This window comes from Sander vitreus, chromosome 20 (assembly GCF_031162955.1).
Source record: "Sander vitreus isolate 19-12246 chromosome 20, sanVit1, whole genome shotgun sequence".
NCBI classification, from domain to species: domain Eukaryota; kingdom Metazoa; phylum Chordata; class Actinopteri; order Perciformes; family Percidae; genus Sander; species Sander vitreus.
Window position 1 is genome coordinate 27769348 of NC_135874.1, and position 24319 is coordinate 27793666.

The window sequence follows — 24319 nt, forward strand, 5'->3', positions numbered from 1 at the left end:
TGTGTGCGCCGCAGATGTGTTTTAAAGTGACTTTCTCCTCTTGTTTCGTCCGTCATGGAGGACTGACGGCAGTCAGCTTCAAGTCATTAATATTGTTTCAACTTTGACCCATTTTTATGGCATTAAAAAGCATCAAAACTCAACATAAAACTGCAATATCATATAGGCTACTACATACTATCATCACATCCCCTTCACCATACCCCCCATCATCTCATACCCTTTACCATACCCCCCCATCATCATATACCCTTCACCATACCCCCACATCATCACATACCCTTCACCATACCTAGAGATTAACATGGTTTATTTCAGTTAGCCTAATAGCTGGTTTGATTTGCATTGAGAGATGATCTTATGGAAAGTACCCCATGTTAATCTCGAGGTATGGTGAAGGGTATGTGATGATGGGTGGGGTATGGTGAAGGGTATGTGATGATGGGGGGTATGGTGAAGAGTATGTGATGATGTGGGGGGGTATGGTGAAGGGTATGTGATGATGGGGGGGTATGGTGAAGGGTATGTGATGATGGGGGGTATGGTGAAGGGTATGTGATGATGTGGGGGTATAGTGAAGGGTATGTGATGATGGGGGGGTATGGTGAAGGGTATGTGATGATGTGGGGGTATGGTGAAGGGTACGTGATGATGGGGGGGCCAAGGGAACTTCATCAGGATCATAGTATCCTGGATCCATGAAATAACTGGCCTTTCAAAATAAAAGTCTGCCTGCCTCTATGTGAATCTAACATAGGAGTGGACTGACTTATGTCCCCTGTATTTTAAGGAAGAACATTTATTTATTTACGATACATTATTCATTCACAAAGAAAATTGGTGTCCTTAAAGGTCGGATTTTTCCTCATTTTTTTAATTAAGGCATTAAGATCAATTTCCAAAAGATGATTTTTTTATTCGTCTTTTTAGTCATCTTTAGCATGGTTTCCTATACTTATGAGAAGGTGTGTGTGTGTGTGTGTGTGTGTGTGTGTGTGTGTGTATATATACATGTTTTCGTCATATTTTTTTAGAATGGTGCACGTTTCCTCTTCTCTTGTTCATCCAGAAGCTGCAACAAAAGTAGTCGTGTATTATTTGCGACATGATGTCTTTTACGGCGAGACACTGGCGGTGTTTTCATGCTCCGCTCATTTTATAGATTTTGGTCACTATACACTAGATTTCTCCTAAATTCACAGAGCTTTTTCGAAGCTATATGAACGACCGGTTCACGGTTCAACAGACTGGTTGATAACACGAACACGCAGGTTTGTAGATTTTCTCCATTAGTGCTTTTAATATTAATTTATTCTGTCCATCAGCTCCTGATGATCATTTGAATGATTTATTCATCTCCTTATGAAGATTAAAGCTTGTTTCTTTTTTCTTCGCTGTGTCTCTCTCTCTCTCTCTCTCTCTCTCTCTCTCTCTCTCTCTCTCTCTGTCTGTCTGTCTGTCTCTCTCTCTCTCTCTCTCTCTCTCTGTCTGTCTGTGTCTCTCTCTCTCTCTCTGTCTGTCTGTCTGTCTGTCTGTCTGATCTATCTATCAATGTCTCTGTCTACTTTTGAAGGACAAGTGCATAGTCGACCAGAAGACAGGTTGAGATCTCCACTGTTGAGCATACCAAACACTTAATTTCCTGCGGTGAATATATATATATATATATATATATATATATATATATATATATATATATATATATATATATATATATATATATATATATATATATATATATACATACGCCTATGCCTGTAGCTGTTGGAAGAACTGACATAATCTTATTTTAGTTGATGTCCTTCTCTCTGGCTGTTAGGAGATAATCTGCCTCTCTGTTCTCTGTCAGATACCCGAGTGTGTTTTCTACGGGATGTATGAGAAGATCCTGCTGTTTCGTCATGACCAGACGTCGGAGAACATGCTGCAGCTGCTGCGCTCGGCCTCTCAGATCCAGGAGGGCGACCTGGTGGAGGCGGTGCTGTCAGGTAAGAGACGCCGGACTGATGCTGACATCACAGCAGGGATGGGCTTCAGATTGTTATTGTATATAAATATATTCATAAAGAATTACTTAGTTAGAAGGGAACTTCGTTTTTCTTTTTCAACCTGGACCCTATTTTCTCATGTTTTTGTATGTAAGTGACTGATGGGAACAACAATCTTTGACATTGGTCAGCACCAAAATCACTATCACGAAACCCACCAGACTCCATGTAAATAATCAGGACTTTTAGCGTGTATAGAGCCAGCATATCTCCACCAGACTCCATGTAAATAATCAGGACTTTTAGCGTGTATAGAGCCAGCATATCTCCACCAGACTCCATGTAAATAATCAGGACTTTTAGCGTGTATAGAGCCAGCATATCTCCACCAGACTCCATGTAAATAATCAGGACTTTTAGCGTGTATAGAGCCAGCATATCTCCACCAGACTCCATGTAAATAATCAGGACTTTTAGCGTGTATAGAGCCAGCATATCTCCACATCTAAATGTGTGAATTAAGGGTTTATTTCAACCAAACCAGAGTGGTGATTGTTGGAACAGTGGAAAGATGAACCAAGACGGCTTTTGGTAGTTTTATTTAGTTTCTGTCCACTTTGAATGAAGTGTGTTTTACGATGATGAAAGTCCTGATTATTTACATGGAGTCTGGTGTAGTTTGGTGATCGTGATTTCGGGGCTGTTTCATGTTAAACTAAAAGGATCTTCCTCTTTAACTAAAAGGTCTATCTCTGTAGGGATCCTTTCATAATGTTGTCAGACAGAATAATAATCTGAGCCTGTCAGCAGCAACAACAGAACTTTTAGTGGACGCAAACTGATGGTGCGCAATAGCCCAATAACATTACAATGCAGCTTGTTTCGCCTTACTTAACACTTGACTAAATTCAAAGATTGTTGTTCACTTCAGTCACTTAGACTCAAAAATACCAAAGTTGCCCTTTCACAAAAACATCTGAGCACTTCTTCTTGTTTCTGTGATTTGAACTGAGTGTTGGTTTTGGTCTTTTCGTGGCATTCGTTGACAATAATAAAAAATATATAAATGTTGCTGACAGAAGAATAACAAGAACAGAGTGATGACAAGGTTTTTATTATGTGGTGACGAGTGTAAAAGAGAGCAGGAGGTTACAGCAATGTGAGACATCTTCACACACTTTCATTCATCCAATGAGGTGAAGTCTGACCCGCTGAGCGTTGGACACCTTTACAGACTCAAATCCTCGACTCCCTGCAGCTCAGCTTAAAAAAAACACACAGAAACACAACTTCACTTTGGATCCAAAGCTGTTTGTGCTTTATTTTTTATTCCCTTTATTTGTAGACATTTGGCAGAGTCACTACATGTCACAGCCAGGCATTTTTATATATTATGTTCAGAAGTTGTCACCAGTTGGCATTTGAGTGGAACTATACATGTTTTAGGACAGTTTATTTTGAACTATTTGGGTATTTTATATTTTTTTTTTTTGCTTGTATGAGGAGTTGTTGACTTTGAGGGGTTGAGTCCGAGACAAGACGGAGACTTTGAGGGGTTGAGTCCGAGACAAGACGGAGACTTTGAGGGGTTGAGTCCGAGACAAGACGGAGACTTTGAGGGGTTGAGACCGAGACAAGACCGAAACTTTGAGGGACTGAGACTTAGACTTTGAGGGGTTGAGTCCGAGACAAGACCGAGACTTTGAGGATTGAGACTTAGACTTTGAGGGGTTTAGTCCAAGACAAGACAGAGACTCTGAGGATTGAGACCGAGACAAGACCGAGACTTTGAGGGGTTGAGACCGAGACAAGACCGAGACTTTGAGGGGTTGAGTCCGAGACAAGACGGAGACTTTGAGGGGTTGAGTCCGAGACAAGACGGAGACTTTGAGGGGTTGAGTCCGAGACAAGACGGAGACTTTGAGGGGTTGAGACCGAGACAAGACCGAAACTTTGAGGGACTGAGACTTAGACTTTGAGGGGTTGAGTCCGAGACAAGACCGAGACTTTGAGGGGTTGAGACCGAGACAAGACGGAGACTTTGAGGGGTTGAGTCCGAGACAAGACCGAGACTTTGAGGGGTTGAGACCGAGCTTTGAAAACGTAATCTATGTTGATACCACGTTGTATTTCATTTTGAGATTATATTCCATAGAATATTGAAGTTAATAAATAACTTTTTTTGGCATGCGTGGCGGTATATCCATGGTGGTGTTGGAATGGGGATTTCATTTTTGCATGTTTTTTTGTGTTGTGCATGATCAAAAAACATCCCTTCCGTGTCCGGGTTGTCTCAGTGGTAGAGCAGGCGCACACATACTGAGAGGTTATGCCTCGACGCTGAGGTCCAGGGTTTGATTCTGACCGGGCGACAAATTTCCCCCATGGCGGAAAAAGCCCAAAAAAATCCCTTCCCTGCCTTGTTGTCCTGCTCCTTTTAAACCCTCACCTTGCTCCCTTTCCTCCCACCTTCTTCATACTCTCTGCGCCCTATCTTGCACCCAGTGCACCGCAAAGCCCGACCCAAGTGTCTTTGCTAGTTTAAGACCGATGCAGTTGTCAGTTTCCCGTCCAGCGCCCACATCGTTTAAATAGCAAATACACCTGCACCCATCTGTGGCCCATGCTGGTCTTACAGGGAGGTGTGTTCAGGTGCATTCTGGGCGTGCTGGTCTTACAGGGAGGTGTGTTCAGGTGCATTCTGGGCGTGCTAGTCTTACAGGGAGGTGTGTTCAGGTGCATACTGGGCGTGCTGGTCTTACAGGGAGGTGTGTTCAGGTGCATTCTGGGAGTATTACTATCTTGAGGCAGTGGGAAGTGATGGCACCATTGACCAACAAAAACCTGGTCTAAAGTCAATAACGCAGCATTTCATTGTTATTTTAACAGAGCATTAGTAAAATGCTCCTAGGCTCGTGCACAGCACGTGCACACTATGCTTGTTACACACACAGGGACGCACAGCAGCACACACACATGCAGAAGATTACAAATACAAATATTACGGTGCAAATCCTCCATCATAACAGCAATGCTCCAAGGTCCAAACGCGCCTGGCTTTTAAAGGGAATGGGAGATGATCTCTGATTGGTTGATTGCATGTTACGCCCCCAAAACACACCTGATTAATGAACAACCCTTTTTTTCCTCCGTCAAACTAGCAAAAGTAGACACGCCCTAAACGCACCTGCGCCAGGCGCTTCACGCCGTGCGCTTAGATCGTTAAAATAAGGCCCTTACTCTCCCTCTTCATCATGTCCCTCTTCCTCTTCATCTCCCCCCTGAACTCTGTACACATAAACATGCGTGACTGTACTGATTTAGAACAGCCTTCACCCTATAATAATATCACATTTCATCTACTGTTAGTTGCCGGTTTTACTATTTCCTTTGTTTCTATTGTGTGTTGAGTACTTTGACAAGCGCTAAAAAAATAAAATGTATTATTATTATTATTATACTCTACCTTTCCTCCTCCTCTGCTGATGCTCAGTAAAAAAACACTTCTTTTAACAGCTCTCTGTCAGTCTCGGCAACAGCTCGAAGTGTCGAGGAAACAAACAGGAAATTGACAATGAAGCCAAGCGAACTCATTGGTCACAAATAACCTGTTAAGAAAACATCCTGATAATTCCCTGAAACACTCATCCAGACAGGTTTTATTGGCTGTGATTTAAGCCAGAGAGCTCTGTTGTTTCCTCCTGTGTTAATCAGCTCACAACACTTTACAGTCCACAATAAACCCTCGAGGATGATGGGATTTCACTGCTCCTCTTTACTTTCTCTATGGTTTATTGTTTTTATTAAAGTGTGTTACAAAGACAAACTACAATTCAATAAGCAGGCAAATAAAACTAGAAAAACAAACCAAACAAATCAAAGGCACATACAAGTACACCCGTGTACATCTATGTATGTACACACATATGCACCATGTGTACATTTCCCATACTATGCAAACATTGAAATTGTGGTTATGACTAAACTTTATTTTATTCTCAAAGCTGTGAGGGGTCAGCCCAATGTTCCCACGTCCCTATGTTCCCACAGACCTATATTCCCACGTCCCAATGGTCCCACAGTACTATATTCCCACAGCCCTATATTCCCACATCCCAATGTTCCCACATCCCAATGTTCCCACATCCCAATGTTCCCACAGACCTATATTCCCACGTCCCAATGGTCCCACGTCCCAATGGTCCCACGTCCCAATGGTCCCACGTCCCTATGTTCCCACGTCCCTATGTTCCCACAGCCCAATGTTCCCACAGCCCTATATTCCCACGTCCCTATGTTCCCACGTCCCAATGGTCCCACGTCCCTATGTTCCCACGTCCCTATGTTCCCACAGCCCAATGTTCCCACAGCCCTATATTCCCACGTCCCAATGGTCCCACAGCCCTATATTCCCACAGTACTATGTTCCCACGTCCCAATGTTCCCACAGCCCTATATTCCCACAGTCCTATGTTCCCACATCCCAATGGTCCCACATTTCTAAGAATATTTTTTCACTGAAAACTAGGCCTTATGTTCCCACATTTCTAGGACATTTTCAAAATTAGGTCTTGTGTTCCTAGGGTTAATGGTTAGATGGTTGCACCAGATTTAGCTAAAAGCTACATTCCATCTGTAGTCCATTGCTACTGGATAATAGGTTGGGTGTAATTGACTACCAAATTGGGAGAAAGGGGGATACAATCTGATACAAATTTATGAAAAAGGAAATGTGGGAACATAGGGCTGTGGGAACATAGGCATGCTCCCAGCTGTGATACAGCTGACTTGGTGCTAAATAATATGCGAGTCCCCGAAAACCAAACAAACATGGATGCCTCTAGTGAGCCAAAACACAGTATGTCATTTAATAGATAAAGTGTTCACCACATAATATTTTTACCCCCACACAACCAATTGTTTCTAAGGTAACAATCAGTGACAGCCGCTGACCATTCTGGTCTGGAGAACTCCTTGACAATCAGGGTTTTAAAGGTATAAAAATGGGCAACACATTCTCACTCATGGCGTAAAATACGGACGCTTGGTCAGGTGCCTTTGACATTGTTACTGACGCTAAAAGTCTCCTTTTATAACGCGCTTGGTCGGGACTCATGGGCTGCGTCTCATTCTGCAATACTTCTGTCAGTACACTGCTAATGGTCGCTGACCACTTACTGCCATAATGTCCACTTTCGATGGTTAGTATTGTCCAAAAAGGAACACTTTTATGTTAAAACACCGGAAATGACGAGCGGGATGAGCGTGACGAACGCAACAAGTGACCGCGATTTTCGAGCTCGCCAAAAATATGGGCTTTCCTGTATGCAAATGATCATCAGGGGTCATCAGGGTACTTTCAGTGCACTGACCTTTTTGTGTTATCTACACTATATACTTAACCCTTGTGTGGTGTGTTCATATTTTTGTTACACAGCCAATGTTCCCGGGTCTGGTGGACCCACCACATTATTAGGCTTTTAAATCAATACAGCCATAACAATGTATGTAAACATACTTAAGTGATGTTTACTTTAGCTCAATTACCAATGATACATACGTCATTTATGGTTCATATTTTGCCATTTACCCTCTGGTCCAGTACACCATATGTAATATGTGTAGGGGGGTGTACCGTGTGTAGTCATATGTAATAGTTATGTGTAGGGGGGTGTACCGTGTGTAGTCATATGTAATAGTTATGTGTAGGGGGGTGTACCATGTGTAGTCATATGTAATAGTTATGTGTAGGGGGTGTGTACCATGTGTAGTCATATGTAATAGTTATGTGTAGGGGGGGTGTACCATGTGTAGTCATATGTAATAGTTATGTGTAGGGGGGGTGTACCGTGTGTAGTCATATGTAATAGTTATGTGTAGGGGGGTGTACCGTGTGTAGTCATATGTAATAGTTATGTGTAGGGGGGTGTACCGTGTGTAGTCATATGTAATAGTTATGTGTAGGGGGGTGTACCGTGTGTAGTCATATGTAATAGTTATGTGTAGGGGGGGTACCGTGTGTAGTCATATGTAATAGTTTTTTGTCATTGAAAATAAGTTATTTTTTATGTTCTTCACAGAAAATGAGCCAAGGCCAATGAGTTTGAGTTAGAAGAAATAATAAATAGCATATTGTTTCTTTTAGCAAACACTGAATCACCACACAAGGGTTAAAACTAAGTGTTTGAAGTGTGCAAGTAGGCGCTTTGAGACACAACCTTGGCGTCACTTTTTAACGCTCTGGGTCGGGACGTACGTTTAACTGACATGCGGCACAAGAACGGTAGCCAGTTAGCTTTAGGAAAGATGGTGGGTGGGGTTATAAAAAGTATGTTTCAGTTGTATTTTAGTGGCAGAAACAAAAATACAAGTTAACATTAGAGAAAACTGTTTGAGCAATATTAGGTGGTAATGTTTAAAAGATGTTGTACTTCTTTAGAGATTTATCAAAGTCTGAACAGACCCCTGCCCTCTGAATGTTGATATATCATAATATAAGTAAGCTAAACACAAATGTAGGCCTAATTATTAGTACGCCACGCCCTGCTGGTTTACAGTTTCACCACCCGCAGTGTTTGTTTTGTGGTTGTGTGTTAACAAGCCAGCAGCAAACGCTGCTTAACGCATTTAATTCCACCACAGAGAACCCACACATAAACAGCATTTATATTTAGACAAGGACTACCTAGGAAACCCTCACACACACCGAGACACACAAGTCATTTTCTGAAGCATATAATAACAGTTTGGGGAGCTTGTTCAGACTTCCAAACGTATGTTGGCCCTCCAAACAAAAGCCATAAACAATAATTTTAATAAATGGAGGTAATTTCCTGCAGCAGAATGTCTAATCAGAGCCGTATTCTACTGGAGGACCACAGCACAGGGCGAGTGTGTGTGTGTGTGTGTGTGTGTGGAAGAAAAAGGCGAAAGATTTCAGAAATACATGCTGAGAGAGAGAAAAACGACATCCCAAACTATCCATCATGCCTTGCCAAGCCTGCTGGCCAACAACACAAACACTCGGTCCATCTGCGCCCGTTAAGAGCCTCTCATACCTCCAAAACATTTACAAAATACCCACTAACAACCCATTCATTACTCTTTGTCTCTGTTGTTCTGTTTATCTCCCTCCCCTCTTCTCGCTTGAGTCATTCTTGGCGAGTTAAAGTAGCTCTGGTGATATTATATATTTTTCTTCTTGTGCAGAACCAACCTAACCTTGCATGTATCTACATGTTCTAACTATAATGGCTTTCGTAGAGTGCAGACCTCAGTCAACAATTCTCTACCACTAAAGATAGCCCATTACACGCTGTTCAATGGTATGAAATGGTACACATTTCCTGTCTCCTAAACGTGCTTGGCCTCATTTGAAAGTGTAGTGAACATCATGTGGATGGATAGTTATATTTGCATCATTTATTAACAATTCCTTTGCTAATATTAGATATTTAAACAGCTAGAAGACTAATTTAGCATTAGTAACATTAGTTTAGTAAGGGCGTTGGTTAACATTAGCTGACGTTAGCTTCTCTGATTTGAAAAATACTTTGTGTATCCGCCCCTTGATTCAGATCCGGTCCAAAATATAATGTGTTTTTTCTTGGCCAATGCTACCTACTAGAAATCGCTAGTATCTGCTAGCGCTAGCTAACGTCAACGTTAGGTAGCCGCTAGGTAACACGAGCTAGAAGGGCTTGTCATGACTTTACCTGGAACGCTACCAAGTCGTGAGTCATGACTTGAATTCGTAACTTACTGGCTAAAAATTGTGTCTGGAACGCAGCATTACTATCACAAATTAAATAAATGATTGCTTGGTTCATTCAGAGTCTACTGAAGGCCCAACCTGACTGAAGTATATGGTTCTCTGGTTGTTGAATTCACTCGTATCCCAATGTCCATAAACGTCCCGCAGCTTCGGCCACAGTGGAGGACTTCCAGATCCGTCCACACTGTCTGTTCGTTCACTCGTACCGAGCTCCAGCCTTCTGCGACCACTGTGGAGAGATGCTGTGGGGACTCGTACGGCAGGGACTCAAATGTGAAGGTACGAACTTACTGATGAAGCTTTTGTGGCTCAAAAAGAGAAATTATTTCTTGTTATATTTCTGTGGATATGTGTTAGTGATTCCCAACCAGGGGTACATGTACTTCTGCTAGTGCCAGGAGGTACAAGGAAAGATTGTGGAGCAGCTCAACTAATTTGACAAATGAATACATTATGATTTAATAAAAGAATATATCAGCTGTAACATCTGAACACAGGAATTTAAACAGGTAGCTTAATTACATTAATGGTTATTAATACATAATCAACTGAAATGGCTAGCTAAAAGTATTTACTAAACAGTTCAAATAGCTAAACTACTGACTAAACAGATCTAATAGTTAGCTAAACTACTGACTAAAAGATCTAATAGTTAGCTAAACTACTGACTAAAAGATCTAATAGTTAGCTAAACTACTGACTAAAAGATCTAATAGTTAGCTAAACTGACTAAACGGTTCAAATAGTTAGCTAAACTACTGACTAAACAGATCTAATAGTTAGCTAAACTACTGACTAAACAGATCTAATAGTTAGCTAAACTACTGACTAAACAGATCTAATAGTTAGCTAAACTACTGACTAAACAGATCTAATAGCTAAACTACTGACTAAACAGATCTAATGGTTAGCTAAACTACTGACTAAAAGATCTAATAGTTAGCTAAACTACTGACTAAAAGATCTAATAGTTAGCTAAACTGACTAAACGGTTCAAATAGTTAGCTTAAAGGTGCACTATGAGTTCCTGCATGGTTTCAGTGCGATTTTATTTTTTGTCTCAAATGGTAGTCGTCTCTCCTTGAGCCGCTAGCTGCCTGCCCCCTGAACACACCGTGAAAAAGCCCGGTCTCGGGAGACAACACAGGGGTCGTAAACGTCAAACAAACACTAGAGGCACAGGCTGTGCACCAAAATACAACAAACCATGTTCCAGCCAATCACAGACAAGATGGTTGGGGGAGGGGGAGGGGGTTAGTGACAGTAAGTCAGTTAGTCATGACAGTTACGGAAACATGGGGGGAGGGGCGAGATAGCTCTGTTTTGTTTGGTATTTACTTGGAACGTCAACAGAAGTGATGTCATGCAGGAACTCATAGTGCACCTTTTAAAGTGAAAGCTTGTTGTTGTAGTAGTAGTAGTAGTAGTAGTAGCATGATTGCTGACCAAAACAACCCAAATATTGACAGTTCAGTTGTATGAAAAAACAACAATATCCACCTGTTTATACAATGAATACATTTGGAACATACATTGGGAGTCAATGAAGGGGTACGTGAGTTTTTCTGACAGGACTGTACGGCTACATCAGCCCAAAAAGGTTGGAAACCACTGTGTTAGACAAATTAACTCTGGTTAATAAATGTTTGGTTGTTGTTCTCTCTGTCCAGGCTGCGGTCTGAACTATCACAAGCGTTGTGCCTTTAAGATCCCCAATAACTGCAGCGGAGTACGTAGGCGTCGCTCGTCCAATGTTTCCCTGACAGGGGGGCTGATAAACCTGGGGCGCCCCCTCTCTGCAGAGCCCTCACCGCCCCACTACACCGACGAGGCTTTACTGGTCAGTCGGTAATAAGTAAGATAAGATCTGTCAATGTTTTTTCTTTCATTAAAACATTTGATCTAACTTTCTTTCTTTCTTTTGTTCTCTCTTTGTCCAGTCGCCAGTCAGTCCCAGCATGGAGGTCAGTTGCACCGCTGTTATCCATAAAAACTAGGGATGCACCCAATCCAGATTTTTGGGGTTCGACCGAATACCTAATCCACTGGTTATGATTCTGCTGAATCCTCGTCCCGTCCTCAGTCCATGAACACAGTCAACACATTAATGAAGTAAACAGTGACTGTCCTTCCTTTGCCGTACCTGAAGTTGCTGCATTCTGGCTGCTGTCTGTAGATTCCTTCATGCTCAGCTCGTATTCTTCCAGATGTTTCATACCAGATGTTGTAACAGCGGTGATGTTGTGTATTGTTTAGGGTCCTCGCCACCACCAGACTAATCAGCATTGCAGATTGAACATGTAGCTGGACTTGAATGGCCTTCTTTTGACTGAAAGTACTGCCAAACAACACTTTTTCTGCTCACCAGTTCCATTTCCACTTCCTCTCAGCCTGCTGCATTGAAGCTCCACCTACGTCAACACCTTCCCGTAATCAACGGCGCCGTCATTACAGCGACCAGCGTAGCGCGCGGAGTGCAAGCGTAGGGTTCAGCAGAAACCCAACCTCCGTCAAAAAGCCCAATATTCAGCCCAGTCCGAAGCCTGGATTCGGTGCATTCCTAATAAAAGCACTCTGTAATAATCTCTGAGGAACTGTACTTGCATTAATATTTATGTTTAGCATTTATGCTTCTAATTAATTAACAGAGTACACAGGATTTTAAATCAGTCTGTTTGTTTTGGAAAATCTCAGCAGCAGCACAATTGATATTCACATTATATTCACACATATATAATCACATTAGATGTAGATCTCGCTGGCGCGGCAGGACTTTTTTTTAGTTTTTTCAGCGGTGGAAACAGGAAGCATGGATGAGTTCGAGGGTAACCGGACGCCGGGACTCTGAGAGTGACTGCAAGTCTCTCTTGTAAAGTTACTGGGTTAAGATGAGGTCTTTTATGGTGAATGAAAGGCTTAATCCGACAAGTAGGATATTGAATCAAATCGAAATTCTTCTTCTAGTCCGTAGAAATAACGTCGGTAGCTTTTGCTCCTTAGCGCCACCTCTGTTCAGGAAAAGACTGCAACTAGTGTCGCGACCACCATGCGCAAGTATACATAGTTACAGCGCTCCAATGACGTCATATTAGCGTGTGACAGGTCGGCTGTGGCGAGTATACCGCACGATTAAGGCCCCTTTCCCTGCATGCAGCTGCCTGAACTCCCTAAATCTGTAGAGACACATTACTCTACGCATTACTTTGCCTGGAAAGGTTATGAGGTGATGTTGGACACTGACCTAAATGAAACCTGGGGAATCACCATAATGCTGCTTATGATTATTACCGTTTTTACATAACTATGCTTCACAGTTCTCACACTTATTCATCAGAGTAGAACTAAAGAGATACGAGACATCTATTTCACTGTACAGTAGTGATTTGGGCTTAAAGGTGCTCTAAGCGATGTCACGCATTTTTTAGGCTACAATATTTTTTGTCACATACAGCAAACCTCTCCTCACTATCTGCTAGCTGCCTGTCCCCTGAACACACTGTAAAAAACATCTCACTATCTGCTAGCTGCCTGTCCCCTGAACACACTGTAAAAAAACCTCTCCTCACTATCTGCTAGCTGCCTGTCCCCTGAACACACTGTAAAAAACATCTCACTATCTGCTAGCTGCCTGTCCCCTGAACACACTGTAAAAAAACCTCTCCTCACTATCTGCTAGCTGCCTGTCCCCTGAACACACTGTAAAAAACATCTCCTCACTATCTACTAGCTGCCTGTCCCCTGAACACACTGTAAAAAACATCTCCTCACTATCTGCTAGCTGCCTGTCCCCTGAACACACTGTAAAAAACATCTCCTCACTATCTGCTAGCTGCCTGTCCCCTGAACACACTGTAAAAAACATCTCCTCACTATCTGCTAGCTGCCTGTCCCCTGAACACACTGTAAAAAACATCTCCTTACTATCTGCTAGCTGCCTGTCCCCTGAACACACTGTAAAAAACATCTCACTATCTGCTAGCTGCCTGTCCCCTGAACACACTGTAAAAAACATCTCATTATCTGCTAGCTGCCTGTCCCCTGAACACACAAACCACGCAATAACCGACAAGAAGGAGTTGGTTGAGCCATCACCGCAGCAGCGTTAGCACGTAGGCTACTTCCACAAGGGGGAGGGGACCATTATTGTATTAGGAGAATGAGAAGGAGGGAGGGGCGAGCTAGCCTCCGTTTTGTTTGACAATACCTCGAACGTCAACAAGAAGTGACGTCACTCAACATCGCTTAGAGCACCTTTTAAGGTTTGTGGCCAATTGTGCTTTTTTAAAGGATGAGAGGAATCTGTGTGACCTTTTTTAATTAGAATTGTTATTAGAAAACACACATATATATATATATATATATATATATATATATATATATATATATATATATATATATATATATATATATATATATATATATATATATAATATTACACATAGGAACATATCCTTAGTATCAATAATTATGTAACTTGCTTGTAAATTACACAAATCCACCCTCCTGCTCTCACTTTTCGTAGCAGAAGAACCAATTGGATCACTTCCCGGGTCGAGAGCGGCGCTCCAGCTCCCAGTCATACGTGGGACGTCCCATCGAACTGGACAAGATCTTACTGTCGAAGGTTAAAGTACCTCACACCTTCCTGATCCACTCGTACACCCGGCCCACCGTCTGCCAGCACTGCAAGAAGCTGCTGAAAGGCCTCTTCAGACAGGGCCTGCAGTGTAAAGGTGAGTATTGTTCGGGGGTTTTTTTTACCAAAAAGGTGTCAAATGTTGGAATCTAGCCTGCTATACCCTAATGACTACTTTCCTTCCTTCTTTCTCCCTCAGATTGTAAATTTAATTGCCACAAACGATGTGCTCCTAAAGTGCCAAACAACTGTCTGGGAGAAGTTTCCAGAAATGGAGGCAAGTTTCAAAACACACACACACACACACACACACACACACACACACAGAGATATGCTTCAACCAAATGTTAATGTCCTCACTGTGATGGTCTACAACGTCGGTCCTCACATCTACAGAAAAACGAACACAAACTTCTTCATCCAGGTGTGTGTTTGTTTCGTAGAGCTCCTGAGCCCGGGGGCGGAGTCAGACGTCACGATGGTGGAGGGTTGCCTCGACGACCACGATGTAGACAGAGGTGGTGGCCTGTTGGACGACATGGACGAGGCGCTTACATCAGAGGGGGGTCTCCTGCTGGAGGCGGGGCACAGTGACCCCGACATGCACGACCCCGATCTGGACGAGTCCAACCGGGCCATCAGGTACAGACACACACACACACACAGAGACACACACACACACACACACACACACACAGACACGCGCATACACACACAGAGACACACACACACACACACACACACACACACACAGAGACACACACACACACACAGAGACACACACACACACAGAGACACACACACACACAGAGACACACACACACACACAGAGACACACACACACACACACACACACACAGAGACACGCATACACACACACACACACAGAGACACACACACACACACACACACACAGAGACACACACACACACACACACAGAGACACACACACACACACACACACACAGAGACACACACAGAGACATACACAGACACACACACACACACACACAGAGACACACACACACACACACACACACACACGACTAACGAGCTACACGCTGAAAATGTCAAGTTTAGAAGATGTGGATGGTTCAATAAGTCAGACCTGCTTGGTTCTTTCGGGGAATGATTGTAAACATTTATAAAGAATATGTTTAGGTCATTTCCTCTCTAACTGGGAGGTTTTGGGACTGATTGGTGGGATTTCTGTGGACGAAGTACACACGGAGACACACTGGTAAGAGATAATGAGGTTTAACCAGTTAATCTAAATAGCTCACGGTGCAAATGTTCAACCAAAACAAGTTCCTGAGACTATTTAGCAGAGCCAACGTCACTGCATCCGGAGCTTAGCGCCGCCCACGACGACTGTGATTGGTCCTATCCCAGAATGTATGTGTGGTGTAGCCATACTTCACTCCACAGCGCTGGGGAGATAGAGCTTTACTTTGGTACAGAACAGTGGGAGGAAGTGGTGATGAAGCGTCCATCTTTATACACAGTCTGTGCACACACATTTAGAAACACAAACACAGAGATGTTAGATTGAGCTTTGTCCCGCCCCCTACAGCCCGTCCACCAGTAACAACATCCCTTTGATGCGAGTCGTTCAGTCCGTCAAAAACACAAAGAGGAAGACGAGCAACGTGATGAAGGAGGGCTGGATGGTCCACTACACCAGCAAGGACACTCTGGTATTACACCTGGCTGATTCACCTGTTTGTTTATTTGTTTGTCACTGTGATTATTTATTACATTTAACCAAATGCCTCTTGCAGACAAAAAAACCTGATATTTCAGTTACCTAACCCTCCTGTTGTCATTGGGTCAAATTTGACCCATTTTCAGAAATTTGGGTTTCTTTCAACCAAAATCTGCCAAAAAAATGACGTGCATGGTTCCATACGACGCTCTTTACAAGTAAAATACATTATCAGTTCACTACTTTCCTTGATTTTGGGTGTTGTATTACATTTTATAACATTTGAAAAAAAAAAATTAAAAAAATGTTGAAAAAAGTGACAAATGATGAAAAAAGTGACAAATGATGAAAAAAGTGACAAATGATGAAAAAAGTGACAAACAACAAAGTGACAAATGAGGAAAAGTGACAAACAACAAAAAAGTGACAAATGATAAAAAGTGACAAATGATAAAAAGTGACAAATGATAAAAAGTGACAAATGATGAAAAAAGTGACAAAAACAAAGTGACAAATGATAAAAAGTGACAAATGATAAAAAAGGGACAATAATGTTGAAAAAAGTAACAAATGATGAAAAATGTGACAAAAACAACAAAGTGACAAATTATGAAAAAAGTGACAAACGACAAAAGTGACAAATGATAAAAAGTGACAAACAAAAAAAAGTGACAGAAACAAAGTGACAGAAATGATGAAAAGAGTGACAAAAATGTTGAAAAAAGTGAAAAAAACGACAAAAGTGACAAATGATAAAAAAGTGACAAAATGTTGAAAAAAGTGACAAAATGATGAAAAAAGTGACAAATTATGAAAAAAGTGACAAAAACAACAAAGTGACAAATGATGAAAAAAGTGACAAAATGATGAAAAAAGTGAGAAATTATGAAAAAAGTGACAAAAACAACAAAGTGACAAATGATGAAAAAAGTGACAAAAACAACAAAGTGACAAATGATGAAAAAAGTGACAAATGATGAAAAAAGTGACAAATGATGAAAAAAGTAACAAATGATGAAAAAAGTGACAAATTATGAAAAAAGTGACAAACGACAAAAGTGACAGAAATGATAAAAAGTGACAAATTATGAAAAAAGTGACAAAAACAACAAAGTGACAAATGATGAAAAAAGTGACAAAATGATGAAAAAAGTGACAAACGACAAAAAAGTGACAAAAATGATGAAAAAAGTGACAAAATGATGAAAAAAGTGACAAAAGATGAAGTTACAAAATGATGAAAAAAGTGACAAACAACAAAAGTGACAGATGATGAAAAAAGTGACAAAAATGATGAAAAAAGTGACAAAATATGAAAAAAGTGACAACAAAAAAAGTGACAAATTATGAAAAAAGTGACAAATTATGAAAAAGTGACAAATGATGAAAAATGACAAAAGATGAAAAGTTACAAAAATGATGAAAAAAGTGACAGAAATGATGAATAAAGTGACAAATTATGAAAAAAGTGACAAAAACAACAAAGTGACAAAATGATAAAGTGACAAAATGATGAAAAAAGTGACAAAAATGATGAAAAAAGTGACAAAAGATGAAAAAAAGTAACAAATGATGAAAAAGTGACAAAAGATGAAAAAAAGTGACAAACGATGAAAAAAGTGACAAATGATGAAAAAAGTGACAAACGACAAAAAAGTGACAAAATGATGAAAAAAGTGACAGAAACATGATAAAAAGTGACAAATGATGAAAAAAGTGACAAATGATGAAAAAAGTGACAAACGACAAAAAAGTGACAAAATGATGAAAAAAGTGACAAAATGATGAAAAAAGTGACAAAAATGATGAAAAAAGTGACAAGAAATGAATAAAAAGTGACAAAAATGATGAAAAAAGTGACAAAATGATGAAAAAAGTGACAAAATGATGAAAAAAGTGACAAATGATGAAAAAGTGACAAACGACAAAAAAGTGACAAATGATGAAAAAAGTGACAGATGATGAAAAAGTGACAAAAAACAACAAAAGTGACAAAATGATAAAAAGTGACAAAAACCATCCATCTTCATCCGCTTATCCGGGGTCGGGTCGCGGGGGTAGCAGCTCCAGCAGGGGACCCCAAACTTCCCTTTCCCGAGCCACATTAACCAGCTCCAACTGGGGGATCCCGAGGCGTTCCCAGGCCAGGTTAGAGATATAATCCCTCCACCTAGTCCTGGGTCTCCCCCGAGGCCTCCTCCCAGCTGGGACGTGCCTGGAACACCTCCCTAGGGAGGCGCCCAGGGGGCATCCTTACCAGATGCCCGAACCACCTCAACTGGCTCCTTTCGACGCAAAGGAGCAGCGGCTCTACTCCGAGCTCCTCACGGATAACTGAGCTTCTCACCCTATCTCTAAGGGAGACGCCAGCTACCCTCCTGAGGAAACCCATTTCGGCCGCTTGTACCCTGGATCTTGTTCTTTCGGTCATGACCCAGCCTTCATGACCATAGGTGAGGTAGGAACAAAAAACTGACCGGTAGATTGAGAGCTTTGCCTTCTGGCTCAGCTCTCTTTTTACGTCTAACGGTGCGATAAATTGAATGTAATACCGCACCTGCTGTGCCGATTCTCCGACCAATCTCCCGCTCCATTGTCCCCTCACTCGCGAACAAGACCCCAAGGTACTTGAACTCCTTCACTTGGGGTAAGGACTCATTCCCTACCTGGAGAAGGCACTCCATCGGTTTCCTGCTGAGAACCATGGCCTCCGATTTAGAGGTGCTGATCCTCATCCCAGCCGCTTCACACTCGGCTGCGAACCGATCCAGTGAGTGCTGAAGGTCACAGGCCGATGATGCCATCAGGACCACATCATCTGCAAAAAGCAGCGATGAGATCCCCAGCCCACCGAACTGCAACCCCTCTCCACCCCGACTACGCCTCGATATCCTGTCCATAAATACTACAAACAGGATTGGTGACAAAGCGCAGCCCTGGCGGAGGCCAACTCTCACCTGAAACGAGTCCGACTTACTGCCGAGAACCCGGACACAGCTCTCGCTTTGGTCGTACAGAGATTGGATGGCCCTGAGAGGGACCCCCCTCACCCCGTACTCCCGCAGCACCTCCCACAGTATCTCCCGGGGCACCCGGTCATACGCCTTCTCCAGATCCACAAAACACATGTAGACTGGTTGGGCATACTCCCAGGCTCCCTCCAGGATCCTTGCGAGAGTAAAGATCTGGTCCGTTGTTCCACGACCAGGGCGGAATCCGCATTGTTCCTCTTCAACCTGAGATTCGACTATCGACCGAACCCTCCTTTCCAGCACCTTGGAGTAGACTTTACCGGGAGGCTGAGAAGTGTGATACCCCTGTAATTGGCACACACCCTCTGGTCCCCCCTTTTTAAAAAGGGGAACCACCACCCCGGTCTGCCACTCCTTAGGCACCGTCCCAGACTTCCACGCAATGTTGAAGAGGCGTGTCAGCAAGACAACCCCTCCACACCCAGAGCTTTAAGCATTTCTGGACGGATCTCATCAATTCCTGGGGCTTTGCCACTGTGGAGTTGTTTAACTACCTCAGCAACCTCCACCAGGGAAATTGATGCCAATCCCCCCTCATCCTCCAGCTCTGCCTCTACCATAGAGGGCGTATTAGTCGGTTAGGAGTTCCTCAAAGTGCTCCTTCCACCGCCCTATTACCTCCTCAGTTGAGGTCAACAGCGTCCCATCCTTACTGTACACAGCTTGGATGGTTCTCCCGCTTCCCCCTCCTGAGGTGGCGAGCGGTTTTCAGAAGTACCTTGGTGCCGACCGAAAGTCCTTCTCCATGTCTTCTCCGAAACTTCTCCCACACACGCTGCTTTGCCTCTTTCACGGCAGAGGCTGCAGCCCTTCGGGCCCTTCGGTACCTTGCAACTGCCTCCGGAGTCGTCTGGGATAACATATCCCGGAAAGACTCCTTCTTCAGTCGGACGGCTTCCCTGACCACCGGTGTCCACCACGGTGTTCGTGGGTTACCGCCCCTTGAGGCACCTAAGACCCTAAGACCACAGCTCCTCACCGCAGCTTCAGCAATGGAAACTTTGAACATTGTCCACTCGGGTTCAATGCCCCCAGCCTCCACAGGGATGCACGAAAAGCTCCGCCGGAGGTGTGAGTTGAAAGTCTGTCGGACAGGGGCCTCCTCAGACGTTCCCAATTTACCCGCACTACCCGTTTGGGCTTACCAGGTCTGTCCAGAGTCTTCCCCCCACCCCCTGACCCAACTCACCACCAGATGGTGATCGGTTGACAGCTCCGCCCCTCTCTTCACCCGAGTGTCCAAAAACATACGGCCTCAGATCAGATGAAACGATTATAAAATCGATCATTGACCTTTGGCCTAGGGTGCTCTGGTACCAAGTACACTTATGAGCATCCCTATGTTCGAACATGGTGTTTCGTTATAGACAATCCATGACTAGCACAGAAGTCCAACAACAAACAACCACTCTGGTTTAGATCAGGGAGGCCGTTCCTCCCAATCACGCCTCTCCATGTGTCTCCATCATTACCCACGTGCGCGTTGAAGTCCCCCCAGCAGAACTATGGAGTCCCCGACTGGAGCCCCATGCAGGACTCCACTCAAGGTCTCCAAGAAGGCCGAATACTCCGAACTCTTGTTCGGTGCATATGCACAAACAACAGTCAGAGTTTTCCCCCCCACAACCTGCAGGCGTAGGGGAGGCGACCCTCTCGTCCACCGGGTTAAACTCCAACATAGCGGCGCTCAGCCAGGGGGCTTGTGAGTATCCCCACACCCGCCCGGCGCCTCACACCCTGGGCAACTCCGGAGAAGAAAAGAGTCCAACCCCTGTCCAGGAGTATGGTTCCAGAACCGAGACTGTGCGCTCTAACCGGTAGCGCTCCACCTCCTGCACAAGTTCCGGCTCCTTCCCCCACAGAGAGGTGACATTCCACGTCCCCAGAGCCAGCCTCTGCTGCCCGGGTCTGGTCCGTCGAGGCCCCTGACCTTCACTGCCACCCATGTTGCAGCGCACCCGACCCCAGCGGTTCCTCCCACAGGTGGTGGGCCCATGGGATGGAGAGATGTCCGCCACATAGCTTTTTCGGGCTTTGCCCGGCCGGGCTCCGTGGCAAACCCGGCCACCAGACGGCTCGCTGATGAGCCCTCCATCTGGGCCTGGCTCCAGACGGGGGCCCCGGGCTTCCTCCGGGCAGGGTCACTTCATCCCTTCCTCGATGTTTCATAGGATTTTTGAATGTGACAAAAACAAGTGACAAAATGATAAAAAAGTGACAAATGATGAAAAAAGTGACATATGATGAAAAAAAAGTGACAAATGATGAAAAAAGTGACAAAAGATGAAAAAGTTACAAAAATGATGAAAAAAGTGACAAAAATGATGAAAAAGTAACAATGTTGAAAAAAAGTAACAAATGTTGAAAAAGTGACAAAAACAACAAAAAAGTGACAAATGAGTGACAAAAAGTGACAAATGATAAAAAGTGACAAAATGATGAAAAAAGTGACAAATGACAAAAAAGTGACAGAAATGATGATGACAAAAGTGACAAATATGTTGAAAAAAGTGACAAAAACAACAAAGTGACAAATGATGAAAAAAGTGACAAAAATGATGAAAAAAGTGACAAATGTTGACAAAAGTGACAAATGTTGAAAAAAGTGACAAAAATGATGAGAAAAGTAACAATAATGTTGAAAAAAGTGACAGAAGTGATGAAAAAATTGACAAAAATGTTGAAAAAAGTGACAAAACTGAGAAATAATGAAAAAGTAACAAATTATGAAAAAAGTGACAAATGTTGAAAAAAGTGACAAATGTTGAAAAAAGTGACAAATGATGAAAAAAGTAACAATGTTCAAAAAAAAGTGACAGAAGTGATGAAAAAACTTGACAAAAATGTTGAAAAAAAAGTGACAAAACTGAGAAATGATGAAAAAGTAACAAAATGTATGAAAAAAGTGACAAATATGTTGAAAAAAGTGACTAAATGTTGAAAAAAAGTGACAAAAATGATGAGAAAAAGTGACAATGTTCAAAAAAAGTGACAGAAGTGATGAAAAAACTTGACAAAATGTTGAAAAAAGTGACAAAAACTGAGAAATGATGAAAAAGTAACAAAATGTATGAAAAAAGTGACAAATATGTTGAAAAAAGTGACAAAATGAAAAAAGTGACAAATGTTGAAAAAAGTGACAAAATGTTGAAAAAAAGTGACAAAAATGTTGAAAAAAGTGACTAAAATGTTCAAAAAAGTGACATAAATGTTGAAAAAAAGTGACATAAAATGTTGAAAAAAAGTGACAAAATGTTGAAAAAAGTGACAAAATGTTGAAAAAAGTGACAAATGTTGAAAAAAAGTGACAAATATGTTGAAAAAAGTGACAAAAGTGACAAATGTTGAAAAAAAGTGACAAATGTATGAAAAAAAGTAACTAAAAATGTTGAAAAAATGACAAAATGACAACAAAGTGACAAATGTTGACAAAAAGTGACTAAATGTTGAAAAAAAGTGACAAATGATGAAAAAAGTGACAAAAATGATGAAAAAAGTGACAAATGTTGACAAAAGTGACAAATGTTGAAAAAAGTGACAAAAATGATGAGAAAAGTAACAATAATGTTGAAAAAAGTGACAGAAGTGATGAAAAAATTGACAAAAATGTTGAAAAAAGTGACAAAACTGAGAAATAATGAAAAAGTAACAAATTATGAAAAAAGTGACAAATGTTGAAAAAAGTGACAAATGTTGAAAAAAGTGACAAATGATGAAAAAAGTAACAAAAACAACAAAAAAGTGACAGAAATGATAAAAAGTGACAAAATGATGGAAAAAGTGACAAAAGTGATGAAAAAGTAGCAAAAATGTTTAAAAAAAGTGACAAAAACAACAAAAAAGTGACAAAATGATAAGAAGTGACAAAAACAAGTGACAAAATGATAAAAAGTGACAAAAACAACAAAAGTGACAAAATGATGAAAAAAGTGACAAAATGATAAAGTGAAAAAAACGACAAAAGTGAAATAAAACGTCGGAAAAGGCAGTTTTTTTTTTATTTGGACCGACAACAAACGAGGTGCAGAGCGGCCGGGAGGACAACACGATTGGATTACTTTTGAGGCTTTTAGTTTAAATACCGAACTTGACTTATTTCTTATCAACTTAGTTTTTCTAACCCTTGTGTTGTCTTCTGGGTCAAAACTTTTTTTGACCATTTATTAAATATTTTTGGCACATTTTCTGACGTTTCTGTCACTTTTTTCAATGTTTTTGTCCCTTTTTTTCCATGTTGTTGATGCTATTTTTCACTAACACCAACTCACTACCAATAGTTTTACACTTCATGGTCAATAAATCTCATTTATAGGAGATTATACATGATTTTTAAATGATTTATGAATGATTTTGACTAATAGAGGAACGTATGTTGGTGGATGTCAACGTTTAGTCAGGTTTTGAAACCATTTCAGTTTTTTCAAATGCTATAACATTGAATATTGTACTCACTTTTTTGACTAATTTGGTTAAAAAGAAACCCATATTTCTGATATAGAAGTTTTGAGAATGAGAGCTAAACAGTTGTTGCTACTCGGCATCTTTCAGCTCTGTGTGAAATGTCTCTGTGTCTTTCTTCTTACCTTTTTCTGCTTTTCCTCCACTCCTTGCATCTCTCCTCCCCTGTCCGCTGTCTTGTCTAACTTCCTATTTTTCCTTTCCTCCTCTTTATTTCTGTTTTCAGAGGAAGAGACATTACTGGCGGCTGGACAGCAAATGCATCACGATGTTTCAGAACGACACAGGAAGTAAATACTTCAAGGTAAGCGGAGCTCAGTCGCTGTCTCCTTCATCTCTGGTTTTTACGGAAATACGTTAAAGGACAAATCCAGTGTGACAGCAGGAACCTCAGCATCTTTTCACTTCAATCAATGCACAAATCTTGCATCTTCTGCAAGTCTATTTTCAAACTGGTCATCCTGGAGGTGAGCAGAAAGTAGGCTTACTACATTACATTACATGTCATTTAGCTGACGCTTTTAGCCAAAGCGACTTACACTTGCTATATGTATTGCTATATACGTGTGGCGGTCCATCCCGTTGTTGTAGCCGATGTGTGGCGTTTAATTTCCCCGTGGCCTGTGTGTGGCGGTCCGTCCTGTCGTTTTCCCCGTTGTTGTGGCGTTTAATTTCACCGTTGTTGCCTGTGTGTGGCGGTCCGTCCTGTCGTTTTCCCCGTTGTTG

The 24319-nt window shown here is 41.9% G+C and overlaps 1 protein-coding gene across 1 annotated transcript in view; it reads left to right on the forward strand.

Moving 5' to 3' along the window:
* The window catches only part of prkd1 (protein kinase D1), a 66935-nt gene that overhangs the window by 17700 nt on the left and 24916 nt on the right, over positions 1-24319 (forward strand). Inside the window, exons 2-10 of the mRNA XM_078277400.1 lie at positions 1850-1988; positions 9910-10041; positions 11433-11602; positions 11703-11726; positions 14285-14495; positions 14598-14675; positions 14842-15040; positions 15972-16095; positions 23820-23897. Coding sequence (XP_078133526.1) covers positions 1850-1988; positions 9910-10041; positions 11433-11602; positions 11703-11726; positions 14285-14495; positions 14598-14675; positions 14842-15040; positions 15972-16095; positions 23820-23897 — 1155 coding nt within the window. The remainder of the gene's footprint in view (positions 1-1849; positions 1989-9909; positions 10042-11432; positions 11603-11702; positions 11727-14284; positions 14496-14597; positions 14676-14841; positions 15041-15971; positions 16096-23819; positions 23898-24319) is intronic.